The sequence below is a fragment of the Equus quagga genome, chromosome 6, assembly GCF_021613505.1.
Source record: "Equus quagga isolate Etosha38 chromosome 6, UCLA_HA_Equagga_1.0, whole genome shotgun sequence".
Taxonomy (NCBI): Eukaryota; Metazoa; Chordata; class Mammalia; order Perissodactyla; family Equidae; genus Equus; species Equus quagga.
The window spans coordinates 73,030,275-73,044,113 of record NC_060272.1 but is presented as its reverse complement, the minus strand read 5'-3'; the positions used below and the strand labels follow the sequence as shown (position 1 = coordinate 73,044,113).

At 50.4% G+C, this 13,839-nt stretch overlaps 1 protein-coding gene across 7 annotated transcripts in view; it reads right to left on the bottom strand.

The window, feature by feature from the left end:
- Nucleotides 1–306: 306 nt before the first annotated feature.
- SLC7A1 (solute carrier family 7 member 1) overlaps nucleotides 307–13,839 on the bottom strand; it is a 79,180-nt gene continuing 65,647 nt past the window's right edge. For all 7 annotated transcript variants that reach the window (XM_046663647.1, XM_046663642.1, XM_046663640.1 and 4 more), the window contains 6 exons: nucleotides 13,075–13,214; nucleotides 10,357–10,459; nucleotides 8,386–8,603; nucleotides 7,961–8,127; nucleotides 7,159–7,267; nucleotides 307–5,524 (listed from right to left, as the gene is read on the bottom strand). In XM_046663647.1, coding sequence (XP_046519603.1) covers nucleotides 5,421–5,524; nucleotides 7,159–7,267; nucleotides 7,961–8,127; nucleotides 8,386–8,603; nucleotides 10,357–10,459; nucleotides 13,075–13,214 — 841 coding nt within the window. In that variant the 3' untranslated portion in view covers nucleotides 307–5,420. The remainder of the gene's footprint in view (nucleotides 5,525–7,158; nucleotides 7,268–7,960; nucleotides 8,128–8,385; nucleotides 8,604–10,356; nucleotides 10,460–13,074; nucleotides 13,215–13,839) is intronic.

Here is a 13,839-nt window from a genome sequence, read left to right as displayed (position 1 = left end):
AAGCTCGACTGGCAGGACGACCCCTGGGGCCCAGACCCAAGGCAAGTGAGGAGTGGAAGGTGGGCAGACAGCATCATGGGATCCTAAATGAGGGTTCCGGGGACGCCCTTGTTAAGCCGCTAAGGGTCGGAATGAGGTTTCCACCAAATGGCTGGAGGGAGAGGAAGCAATGCACATCCGACATCCGGCTGTGGGGACGCAGGAAGATACTAAGGAAGCAAAGAGCAGGATCTGGAAGTCTCCGTGGGGCACTGCCAAGCTTAGGACCCCGCCCGGAGCTGCTAGAATCCTTAAGATCGCACTGTACACACTGAAGCCACAGACAGGATTTATTAGAATTTGCGGAAGCATGAGATAATGTACCACAAAATAGTTTGATTTTACAATGTAAAGTATGGTAGGAAGTTGTCAATGTACAGTGTTCTCAGCAAAAATGGGATACAGCACAGCCTTTCACATTTTTTAAAGGCGATGGATGATACCTATGCCTGTCCTTAAAATAAACAAAACAGGAGGGACCAGCAGAGACCAACCTGATTTGCAGTTAGCTTCAGAATCTAAATCTAGTATCACAATTATAAGCAACTATAAGAAAACTATTAGAAAAATAGAACATCAAACAAGCAAAAAATATTATACAATTTACATAATAAAAAACACAATTCTCTTAATAATGGCTCCTTGGTCAGTAGAAGAAAAAGTTTACTGGAAAAACCACAACTAGTTCAGATTTGATAATAAACCAACCCTCATTGATATCACCACGCTTTGTGTTCCTTAAACCCACTGACGCTGAAAGGCACAACTTAAGGAGGAAACTTATTTTAAATATATAACTTCTCAGATGGGAAAATAAGTCCCAAACTTAAAAAGTTTGTCATCAAGAAACACAGTATCATATACTTCGTTAATAAATTAACAAAGTCTGAATGCTTCTTGCTAGCCCTGTTTCCTGACCCTGCTGGACACGCTCATACCCTGAGAAAATCGATTCGAACTTCACAGCCGAGGTCTTTCAGCCGCAGTGCAACACACACACAGGGGGATCCAGGAGGGCCCCACGATGACTGTGCCCTGAGTCCCCTGGCCGGACCACGTCCCTCTTGAAAGAGACCACAGCTGCTCCGTGAAGCAGCAGGCACTGAAAGACTCTGGGTTCTAGTGACGACTGTGAAATTTAGTTGACCTATTTTTTTGCCTTAAAATCCATTAGGCATCCTAACTATGATGACGAGATACGGAGTGTAGCTTCTTGCACCACTGGATCAATAAAGCATTTCATTACCAAAAAAAAGTCCGCAAGAGTCTGACAAAATGTACATCTCGCTCTAAGGAGCCTTACATACAATACTCTCATTACGATGGCAAACAGATATGTCTTAAATTATACATAACAATTACACATAAAATATATTTAGTTCCACCTGAAGTAAACTCTGTAACAGTTCTGCACACAAGCATCACAGACCTACGTACACCCAGCAGAGCGTGCATGTGCCCACAAACACACCTCTCCATCCATCCTACAACACACCGGTCATGGAGCCGGGCGCCAAGATCCCGCGCTACTCCTCTTCATGGGGATGGCTCTTGGGTGCCAACAGAACAATCGGCTCTTGTTAGACGTATAAAAGCGGGACATTCAAATAAGAAAAGACGGCTCCTGGCACAGGGCCAGGCAGGTTTTCTCCAGCAGTGAGGCCCCCAAAATGCCCACGAGCTCACCTGTAGTCAGGGTGGGGTCTAAGGCACGCCCACACTCACCCAAGGAACCCAGCCTCCCACCCTGTCCTCACTCATAGCTCTGTCTCCAGTGTTAGGCTGTGAGACAGCAAAACCTTGTCACCTCAGAAGGCTGCTCTGTGGTGGGGTTGGGGGAGATCCGGTATAACCCGAGTTCCCACCGCCCTCCCCACCCCCACTCGGGAATAGCAGCACACTCTTGGCCACGAGTCCAGCTAGGCCGAGTGCCTTATCCAGGTGTGAACACAGGCGTGCCACAGGTGAAGGAGGAAGCGTGTCAGGGCCTCAGAAGCTCAGGGTGGGCGGAGAAGCCTGTGGACACACAGGAGGTGGGAGGCCCATGGTGTCCAACCCCAGCCTCAGCCACATGGACCAGGTGGTTGATGGCCTGACAGATGAGAGTCAATGGAAAACCAAGTGGGGGAGCTGTGAGGGGTTCTGACAACACCTATGTTTTGCAGTCTCCAAGGCGGCCTGGAAAAGATGGCTCAACCACTCCTCCCTCTTGGTTTGGAAAAACAAATCTGGCCCAAAGGTGGGGTGAGGGGGTCTGAGCAGCTGGGGGCTGGGGGTGTACAGAGGCCCAATCTCCCGCCCAAGGTCCCCCCAAGAAGTGGGTGCCTGTCTCACCTGCCCCCAGGGCCTGGGTGCTTCCCTGGAGACCCCCTTCACCCCTACTCTTTGGCAGAGGCCTGGGGGCCCTGCTGTTGGCTTCTCCGTGTTTCTACCAGGTCACGCAAACATGCAGGACAGGGCCCCCAGGGGCAGGAAGGCACCTACTCACTTAGCACAAATGGGTCTTTCCTGTGGGAATATTTGGGATGGGGGCACAAATAAAAGTGGACACCACTCCCAAAGGGTGTGTCTCTGGAAATGTGGGATTTCTGACTATGTAGGCAAACACTGGCCAAGTATCTGAGCGTCACAGGAGAATCATATTCTTGTTTGGGGGGGTGCTGAGAGATGTGAAACTGTTGGGCACTTCTGGTGGGTTTTCTTTTTGCCTGTGTGTGTGTGTGTGTGTGTGTGTGTGTGTGTGTGTGTATTTCAGAGGCAGGAACGAGGGGTGTGATGAGAAAGTCTATTAAGATCGAGTGCTCACCCAAGATACCGCCCCTCACATCACTGCCTCATGCACAGAAGGGAAAACCCCTGGCAACTGTACAAACACTATTCTCAATAAAAGCACAGTGACCACGTGTCTGTGTCACCTCAGATGTCCTTTCCTGGGGGAGGCTCCACCGTGGCCGGGGGTGGGGGCCTCTCCTCACGGGGCCTGAGCCTCTGGGGCAGCACTTTCCAGCTCTGGGCTAAGTGAGGGGGAGGAGGAGGAGGAGGAGGGAGGGAGAGGAGGGGGAGGGGGAGGGGAGGGGGAGGAGGAGGGGTGGGGAGGAGGAAGGGGAGAAGGGAGAGACTCACATCTGCCAGGATGTTCTCTATCCCAGAGCCTTGTAGGGGAAACACCTTTCAGTGTGTAGAATGCTGTATGCTGCCAGCTGAAATAGCAAGTGTAAACACAGTCTGCGGGGTACTGTCTTGCACAGAAATTTCAGCCAAAAAGAGATGTTAAAGTAAAAAAAAAACCAAAATCCTCTCTACCCTTCTTGGACACCCTCTTTCCCTCAAATTCTCTCTGCCCATGTGGAAAAATAACAGACCAAGCAAACAAATAGCTAACAGGCCCCAAGAACACAGGAGACAACCAAAACCCCAACAAAATAAATTAATATTTATCAAAATATTGTACAGCACCAATCTACATAAATTTAAATACCTTTCTTTGGAAATCTAAGCTTTAGGCTCTTAGGATCCTCCCTCTGGAACATTCACAAATGGTATTTAAAATAAAAAGCTTCCAGCGAGGCGATGAGGCCCTCAGAACGAAGGCTGAGCCCCAGGCCGCCTGCCTGCCCGCCCACCTGCCACCGGCCAACCTGGCCATTTGGCCGCTTTGCTAATCCTTGCATTTCTCTCCACGAATTTTCTGGTGCACAGGGAGAAAAAACAAGTGTGGTCAATTTATCAGGCTTCTCTCTACCAGATTTGTGTCAAAGGCCAGAGAGGGAAGAAATGGGAAAGAAACTAAGCTTCGAAAGCAGCATTACATTTTCTGTGGTGTCCCAAGTGCCTGGCCCCTCCCATCAGCGCAGGGCCCTGACTCCTCCATCCCACTAACTGGAAGGCTTCCTCTGGCTTCCGTCTACAAGGAGTGTGTAACCCAGCATGAGTCCTCCAGTGCCCCGGGAGGGGAGCGTGCCCTGTGTATGGGGACACCAAATGGGCCCCACGGCTCTCTGACTTACAGAGGCAGGAGGCCCAGGGCAGGGTTACAAACCCACGGCATTTGGACAACAGATACATAAGAGGGACAGCAATATGACCCCAACTGTCTCACGTGTGGACCCCGTACCCTGAACAGTACACCTATGGCATCGGGTAATTATTTGGTCGTTTTCCAAGTCAACATTAAGTGTCAACTTAATTTGGGGGAGTGATTCACAGCAACTAACAGGAGGACTCGATTGAATTATACCTAAGAGGGGGGCCAAACAGACCACGTCAGGGGTCAGAAGTGGCAGGGAGCACTGGCCACCGACCCCTCAGAACGAGCGGACACCTGCCTGGAGAACCTTACAAGACCCAGGAAATGGACCCACTAGCATCAGAGGGCAGGATCTGGCGAATGGCAAAGACTTGCAAGAAATGGTGTTGTAAGCTCTGCTAATCTGAGGCGGGTCTTACACAAATACAGTTGTCAGGTTCCAGTTACTCAGGATGCGCAGCTGGCAGAGAGAGATGCCAGAAGCAGTAGGAACGGCCCAGGCCTGGAGGGAGTGCAGCTGCGGAAGGCCCCGGATCGGTGCACAGCGCAGGGGAGCCCGCCCTCCCAGCCCCTCCGCCTTGCTCCCACATAGTGCTCCCCTCTTCTAGTCTGTGACGGAACCCCCTGCCCTCAGGCCTGCTGCCCGAGTGTGCTGGGGTGCTGGCGTCTGTCACAGTGTCCGAGCAAAGCCCCTACCTGGGAGGGAAAGTGAAGGGAGGGGTCACAGTCCTAATGACCCCTTCTGGAAGCAACTCAGAGGACAGAAGGGAGAGAAGGAAACCAGTCTTGTTTTTCCTTTTTAAGTAAACAGCTGTCCTTTGGCTGTGGTGGGGGACTGCTGGGGACAGCCTGCTTGGTGGCACTCATCTTGCATCTACGGCCGGCTGTCTAGGGCTGAGTGGGGAGATGGCTATTCAAAGTTTGGAGTATGCAACATTTCCAACACCGGCACAGTCCCTGGGGAGGAGGCCTGGATTCCCGAGGTAACGGGAGAAGGCGGCCTCCGTTCTGTCTGAGGCCGCAGCAGCACGGGCACTGAGCTGGTGAGGAGAGGAGCTACGTTCTTTGTTCAGAGGGAGGTTAGGAGACACAGTGGCCAGCCACAGCCAAGGAGCCCTGGCCAGGAAGCTGTAGGAGGTGAGCGGGGCCCAGTGCGCCCACCGCAGAGCAGGTCTGGGCAGGACCCGTGAGCTGCGGGCTGAGGTTGCAGTTCAAGTAGTTGCACCTTTCGCTGCACTGGGGCTCTCTGGATGTGAGTGGGTCCTGACGCATTGGTGGAAAGAGCAAGGTGCTTCCGGGTCCTCCGAGGGCGTCCCTCAGGGCTGCTGCCACCTCGGGGGGGCGGGGCCGTGTGTCACTTGCAGTGGTCCAAATTGCCATCAGGAGTCCTTGCCTGGTCAGCGCCCAGGGACGCCTCCTCACTGTGCCACAAACCGTAGCCAAAGTAGATGGCGAAGCCTGTGGGCCGAGAGCAGAGAGCGGGCGTGAACAGAACGCGGGCCGAGGAAACAGGCAGAGGGCGGCCTGGGGCGCGAGGCGGGGGGAGCCTGGACCCGCTGCCTGCCGAGCTGAGCCCTGGGGGCCTCCCCTGCACACGTGGAGAAACATGTGCTCCTCACAGAGGGACAGCGGAGGGTCCAGGCTCGCCTCTGGCGCAGCAAAGGTGCACCCTCCAGATAGCCTCGGCCACAGCGGCTCCGAGCAGGGGCAGCAGCAGGCATGGGCCCGGGAGGGCAGCCGTCCCTCAGCTCCATCCACTGACCACCTGGTTGAGGACCTACATGGCCACTGGACGGGGATGGGACAGACACTCAGGAAGTCGTGCTGGTCCCTCCCGGGGTGGGACTCCAGCAGGTGCAAGGGCACCCGCGGGTCCCCATGCTGTCTGTACAGGCCCAACGGGCTGCTCTACACAGTGACTGTCAGAGCCTTCGAGTCACCCGAGAATGTACGGAACACAAGAACTCAGGCCATTCCAGCGTCCAGAGGGCTCCAAAGGTCCGTGGTGGGGGCAGGGATCTGTGCCGCTAACTACCCGCCCAGGAATGTTAGCCCAGGGCCTGGGGCCACCTCGTGCAGGAGACACAAGCAGAGCAGGCCTTAGAGGAAGGACTTGGCAACCAAAGCCAGGAAAGAACCTAAGGCCCTGGAACCCTAGAGCTGACAGCAGGGATGCTCAGAGGCAGGTGTCTTCCACCTCCAGGGGAGAGCGAGCACCCCACCCACATCTCAAGCGATGGCCACAGGGGGCTGAGCACGTGCCGCTGTGAAGCCTGAGCCAGCTCCCTCACATAAAGGCTCCAGGGGAGCCGTCTGTCTACTGAGACATGGGCTGGACCGTGCAGAGAATGAGGGGCCTGCAGAGAAGGGAGATCACGCAGCTGTAGCCGTCTGCCCCACGTGCTGCCTCCCCAGGCTGAGAGGTTTGGCAGAAACACAGTCCTGAGGGACTGCTCTTGTCAGTGACACTGAGCAGCGAAGGTCAAGGCCAGTCCCCTGGGCATCAGCACTCAGGCTCAGACACTGAGGAAGGAACCTGAGTCTATCACCTCCTGCCCCAGATGCCGGAGGCCAAGAGACGGGGTGAGCCACACTCAGCCCCACACAGGGCCAGCACTGGCGTGGTGACACCCAAGCCTCCCACAGGCCCTGCCATTGCCCGCAGCCCACACGAGCTGGTGCAGGGGGTGCCCAGGCCAGAGGAGGTCCAGTCCAGACTCTCCCATCTGGGGTGAAATCAATGGGGGCTTTATCAACAGCACACCCATGGCCTTGTTCTTATTAACGTCAAGCTCTTGCCCAGCGAGATAATCAGTTCAGAGAAGAGGCTATCAAAATGAAAAGTATCTAAAAGGGAGAGAGAACTCACAATCTAGCAGGAGTTCCTCATTGTTTGAGAAAAAACTGCTGATTACATGAGTTTTCACTATGTTTGAAACCTGAAACGAGGAAGGCTCGATGACATTAGCATCCAGCCAAATAGCAGGGAATAAGAATGAGCCACACAGCACTGGCTCCGGGTCAGGCAGGCCTCCGAGAGACGTGGGGACATCGGCCATGCTGGGTGCAGTGAAACCCACCACCTGACGTACCTATCAGCATCCACACTGCAAACCGGACCCACGTGCCTTGGTCCAACTGCATCATGAGATAGATGTTCACAAAGATGCTCAGGACGGGGAGTACCGGCAGGAACGGCACCTGCAAAGACATGAGGTGGCAGTGTCAGATCTGACGGGTGGAGGGCATGGAGATGGTGCCCATGTGAATCACTGAGAAAACTACTAGAAAAAGACAATGCGCCTGACATTTACATGGACTGCCACATTTATATGGGGAAGAGGAAGCGAGTACCAATCCCCACCTCTGCCCCCAGCCCACCTCTCCACACCCCCAAGACACACACACACACACACACACACACACACACACAGGCAAATCCTAAGAGGCGGGAGTTGGGTTCTAAGCCACTAATTGCCAAAATGAGCAGAAAAAACTAGAAGAGGGACTTTCACTTTATCCCTAAGGTTGAACTATTTTATCGTTTGTATAATCTGAAAATGCAGAAGCCGTGGTCCTCTCCAAGTCTTGGTAATGACATGTGACCCACCTAGGCGGACATTTATGAGAAGCCCCCGTGGATGAGGTGAGCTAGGCCACCTGAGCGCCCGGGACAGGGAGGGGCGCCCTCTCACAGGGTCAGGTTCTCTCTCAGCAGACACCGTCTGTGCCCTTGGGCCCCTCCTCATATTCCCCTGAGGCCGGCTGACAAGCACTTCCCTCTGGACACCCAGGCCGGGCCGGGTCCGTGCAGGGCGGGCCTTCCAGCAGGAGTGCCAGGGTCTGTGACCTACCAGGAGGTTCCCTCCAGGCCCACTAGGCAAAGCTGCTCACCTTAAATGAGAGCTTGGTCTTGCTCTCAGGCTGCCTCCAGACGATGACCGTGACCAGTAAACAGAGGAGGGCAGATCCCGTGAGCACGAAGATTGCCCACAACTTCCCTTCGGTCAGAGCCTCCTTTCCCAGCACGGCCACGATGCAGAAGGTGATGATGAGCATCGCTAAGGGGAGGGGAGAGAGAGGTGCGACTCAACCATTCCTCACGTTCCCACAGATATCCTCAGTTCCCCCCAGAATCTGCGGAGAGGCAGGCTCCACGTCTGCAGGCATCAGCTGCGACTAGGACAGAATAACCGACCTCCCAGTCCAGCAGCAAGACAGCTGCTGAGCCTTCCCGCTCTCCCCAACCCCCGCTCGCAGGAAACCACACAATGCCAGCAAGCCAGACCCCAAACAGAAAGGGACGGGCAGACTCTTACCTATGAGGCTGGTGGAAATGTTCACAATTAGCCCAGAGGATTTGGAAGGTTCCATGTTTTTGGGTGAGAGTATGGTTTTCAAAGAAAACCTTTCTGCTTCTGGTAAAAAGCCTGTCTGGGAATCGCTGGTGCTCACCAGCTCATTCTGGTCTGCCTGATCCAGCTCATCACTAGTTCTGGCCATCTGGTACACCATGTTAGGTTGCTCTGGCTGATACCTGTAAGGAAATGCATCACACGCCCATCGGACTATGCTTTAATTAAGCAAAAGGACCCACACTAACTCAAGTTCTGAGTAAGCCGTCAAAGTTAAGGGGCCCAGGCACAAGGCATAAAATAGGAAGCAGGTAGTCAGAACAATGCTGTCTCTGGCAAAGTGCAAACAGCAGAGGGGACCTCGGTCCTCATCTTCTTCTCCTGCTTCTGGGTAACACCCTCCTTGCTGTCTCTGTTTGGAGGCAACCTAACCTCCACCACGAACCAGCCCAGAGGAATGTTCTGAGACGGTTCCTTGGCTCTGTGAAGTGGCACTGGCCCTTCGATGCTTAAGACAGTAGGACACTGCCAACAAAACTATGGCTTTAGGGAGCTAAAATACAGACAGAAATAGAAAGCAATAACATTAGGATCCTATTTGGTGCAGAGAGCTGGAGAAAAGTGTCTGCAGGCTGATGGATTTGAGAAATTCTGTTTGTGAGACTTAATTGGATCAATTTATTTTAAAACGCCAAGTGCCTTGGCATAAATAACTCTATAGCACTGAGCAAAGGACTGAGCCTGTGGCATGATTTCCAAGACACAGCTACCTAAAAGTAAAGCATTCATTTTAAATAAGGCTCCTTATCTTCCCACCCAAAATGAACACAGCTCAAATCTTTTCCACCAGCTTTGAAAAACAGAGTGCTATATAAATCATTTTCATACACTCTACGAGTGAACATAAAGATATGTAACCAGTTTTTCACTGATTCACATATGCAAAACCATTCAATCAAGAAAGTGAGGCGACCGCATAGAAAATTCTACTGTTGAGCCCTTGGGAAGGAATACAGTGGTCAGAAAACTAGCAAACCAGTTTTAGCTGCTTCTACACAGCCACTACACCAAGGTTCAACCCAGGTTTTAAGTAGACGAGCTGCTGAGCACATTAGAAATGGAATCAATGGCCTTGCAAGTTTAAATACCTGAAAAGCAATAAGGAGGCTCTGGCCAGGGGACCAACACTGCAAGTCTCCAGAAGTACATGTTCTCACGATGATGCCACCCTGGGCCATTTCTGGGAGTGAGGAAGCAGAGCCCTGTCCTTCCAGAGCAAAGGAAAATTGGCCCAGGGCTGTACTGTGGGAGGAGGGCACTGGAGCAGCTTAGAACACCAGGACACCAAGCCTAGGTCCACAGCTGCTTTATTATGGCCATCCACAGGGCCGGCCTGGTCCACGCAAGGCTAAAACAGCCAGAAACTGGAAAGTCTTCCTGAGCAGCAACCCCAACCGCTGCACGCCACGTAACGGCACTCGTTCCTCCAGAGGTAGCACAGTGCTGCTACAGAAGCATCGCAGACCTAAGCTGCACAGCTCTTGGATTCTCCCAATACCCCCAGGGCCAGTCCTCAGTCCCCCCTGTTATAAGAACCTGGGCCAAATTGAAATCATTGCTCTAAGCCTTCAAAAATTCCAAATCCAGGGTACAGGCCCAACAGCCAGGTTGAGAACTTGTCTCTATCCTCCCAGCGTCCAGTGAGAAAAAAGAGGGCACATGATAGAGTGATGGGGGCCACCCCTGGCTCTTTTCAAAGATATTCTGTGTCTTCTCTAGGCTTCAACCACCAGATCCCAACTTCTCCTGGGCAGTTCCCAACGAGGCTATCAATAACCTAAAATTTACACTGAATAAACCATTAATATGAACTGTTAAAAGGCTAATAGGGTGCATCTACATTTCAGTCACGGAATCCAGAAAATCCATACATACCGTAAGACCAACACACAGGCAGCCACCAAAGAGTAAGCCAGGAGAGTGCCGATGGACATGAGGTCCACCAAGTCCTTCAGGTCAAAGAGGAAGGCCATCACAGCTGGGGAGGAGACAAACATCAGGATCTGTGGATGGCCCTCTACACCCTGACAGCCAAAACCACAACCCCCGTGATCCAAGGCAGGCAAGGATTGCTGCATTTACTTGCCCCCCCTCACCCCTGGCCCTTTCCATGGAAAGACTGCTTGAAGGGAAGAAAAGCTCAGGATGAAATCTCACACACAGTCCTCAACAGATGGTAATAACAATTAACATTCATAGAGAGAGTACTTTCATCAATATGACCTTTTTTGATCCTCATGGCAACTTTGCAAGCTATCCTTACAGTAGAGATGGAGAAAATGAAGTTCAGACATGTTGGGAGACTTACCTAAGGCCACACAGCTAGTAAGTGGAAAAGCCAGGATCTGAACTAAGGTTTTGTGACTCTAAGTCCAGTGTGTCTTCCTCTATACCATGTTGACTCATAGACAGTCATGCACATGCTATCCATCTACCCACCCACCACCTATCCATCCATCATCCATCCATTCATCATCCATCCATCATCCATCCGTCCATCCATCCATTCATCATCCATCCATCCATCCATCCATCCGTCCATCCATCCATCCATCCGTCCATCCGTCCATCCATCCATCCATAATCTATCCATCCATTCACCTATCATCCACCCACTCATCCCTCATGTATCTGGCCCTCACTGAGAGCGTGCCAGTTACTGGGTGTTAGATATATGTCACTGAACACAGAAGACCAGACAGTCCCCAGCCTCCCAGAGCAGAAGACACATGCATCAGTAGGTGACAGTGATGAGGAGGTGGATGAGGGCAAGTCCAGTGCTCCGGGAGGCCTTGCAGGGGCTCTGGGAGCACGGAAAGCAGTATTATTCCCAAACAATGTCAATCTGGTCACCATGACCCCACTTAAAAATAAAAATAAAAAAACCATGCTTATTTGAAAATCCTTTGCAACTTTTGTGAGAGTATGTATATCTATGTGGGTCTATATGTCAAGTCTCCCCTTTAAAAAATTACTTGGCTAGCTCTACTTTGGGATATTTTCAAATCACATGCAATCAACACAAGTAAAAACATTAACATAAAACATTACTTTTCCACAAATATTTCTCAAGCCCCTATAATTATGGCAACTAAAACAAATTTAAATTGAGGATAAATAATAGGATTAAAGAGCAATGAGAGCCTTCTGGATGTTCAGAACACTATCCAACAGTGCATGCCCCAGAGGCCTACATTCCTACTCCCAGAGAAACTTGAACCAGATTTCCTCCATGTGAGGTAATTTTAGAAAACCAAATACTTATTTACCACGCCCACCAAATTAAAAGAAAGAATAAACCCTTTATAGTCACTTTAAAGATTATCGTTTGATCTCCCTTACTCAGCACAAGAAGGAAATTAAAGCCAGTCTTTAATATGATCAAATTACATGTAAATATCAAAAAACATTCACTATTTCCAATTCCTTAATCCCTTAAATCTATTGGTCATATTCTGACATATGCTGTCCCCAAACATGACCACTATGATCACTCTCAGAAATGCAGAATTACATGACAAATTTGTTAAATGATGAAAAACTAGCTTTTTTTCACTACATAATATTAATCCACAAAACTAAGCATACTTTGCTAAGGGCATATATACTTACTAACAACAATTCATTCATTTAAGATGGTACAAACTGTGACTGGTATCATGTATCCTAATTTACCAAGAAGACCCACTACTCTCCTTGCACACTGGAAGGAGCTGGCCACTTTGGCATAAAAACAAACGAGGAAGCAAGAGCCAGCTCTACACTCACTGGGCGTGCGTCCTCACTTTCCCGCTCTGAGCTTCCACTTCTACATCTGTAAAATTGGACCATGCTTGCCTCAGGGCTATGAAACACAATCATTAAACATATAAACATATAAAACAAATAGCCTTCGGTGCGTGTGCACATAAGTTTCCTTTTGGGCCCCCCCCTTTCCTTAATCGGGGGCCCCTGGAACACTCCATAGGTCAAAGGGTTCTTCAGTCCACTGATTTCATCTGTCAAAACTGTCCTCTTGGTGAAGAACCTACTAATTGATCAGATAAACCTCCTCTGGGCCTGCCATTATTCTATAAACTTAAGGAAAATGGCTTCACCAGCAACACCCTTAATATTCCCTGGGGAGTAAGTAGCACGTTTTACAAAACACTGATCATAAGGAATTCTCACTTTCCAGAGAATTCATAAGCTAAGATACATGGACACTGAATCTCCAGGACTAAGCAAAAGTCACTTGGCTTGTACCATGCAAGACGTCATCTCACCAAAGTCTATTCACGGGCTTTGAGAAAAGGGAACAGACAAATGGCTCTGAAGGAACACTGTGTTCTAAGCTCTGCCCAATGAGAGGATAATAACGATAAGAGAATTCAAACTTCCTGAGAATTCCATGACATTGTCTGTAAAACCACCCTTTGCCTTTTGTCAAAAGGGCAGTTACACCTTGCAATAAACCAGGTTCCCAGGGTAAAAACCAAGTGTTAAAAAGATGAGTTGAAATCTCTCACAGAACAGTACAAGTCAAGATACTTCCCTAGGAACAGTAATTCAACTCTTAAAATACTGGCACGTGAAATTAGTTCCGGTTCTTACCAGCAATGGCACCTGAGGTTAAGGTGGCGATTATTGGTGTTTTGGTCCTCTCACTGATTCTGGCCAAAAATTTGAAAAGCAGTCCATCTTCGGCCATGGCATAGATAACTCGAGGCATGGGAAACATAGAACCTAAAAGACTAAACAGAAGGAAGAGGCAAAACCCATCAGCAAAACCAGCTTGTCAGCAATAGAAAGACCATAATGTGCCCACACAGCTTCCCACTGAGGACAGGGAGCCCTGAACTCTCACCAAGAACGGCCATCCTCCCAACCGTGTGAAGCCCGTGGCTCCCAGACTCAGAATTCAATATGTCAGCCCCAGAAAAAGCACCCACTCTAAGTACGTCTTAAGTTAAAGAATGGGAAATGTCTAACATAAACCAGCATGGCATCTAGTCATAATTTTTATGGAAGGGAAATTTTGTATTTATTCCTGCAATTCTCTCCAGCTGAATCAAACAGAAAACAGAAGCACCACTGCCTTCATGAGGACTTCTCTGTGGTAAATCAATATTTACCAACTATTTCCTGTTTATGCTGGCTAGCAGGAAACTTCAGGGGCAAAATGTTTCTCATGAAAAGGCACTTATTCCCTTTTTCAAGGTAGCCTCTGCCTTACGGCCAAACTAAGGGCCAAGATGTGGTGTTACGGAGGTGGCCTGGTCTAGCGGCCAAGGTCGGGAACAGACAACCAGCCCCTTGCTAAGCAGATGATGTTAGAGTGGGCCTCAAGTTCTTCATGACGAAATATCAACAACCCAA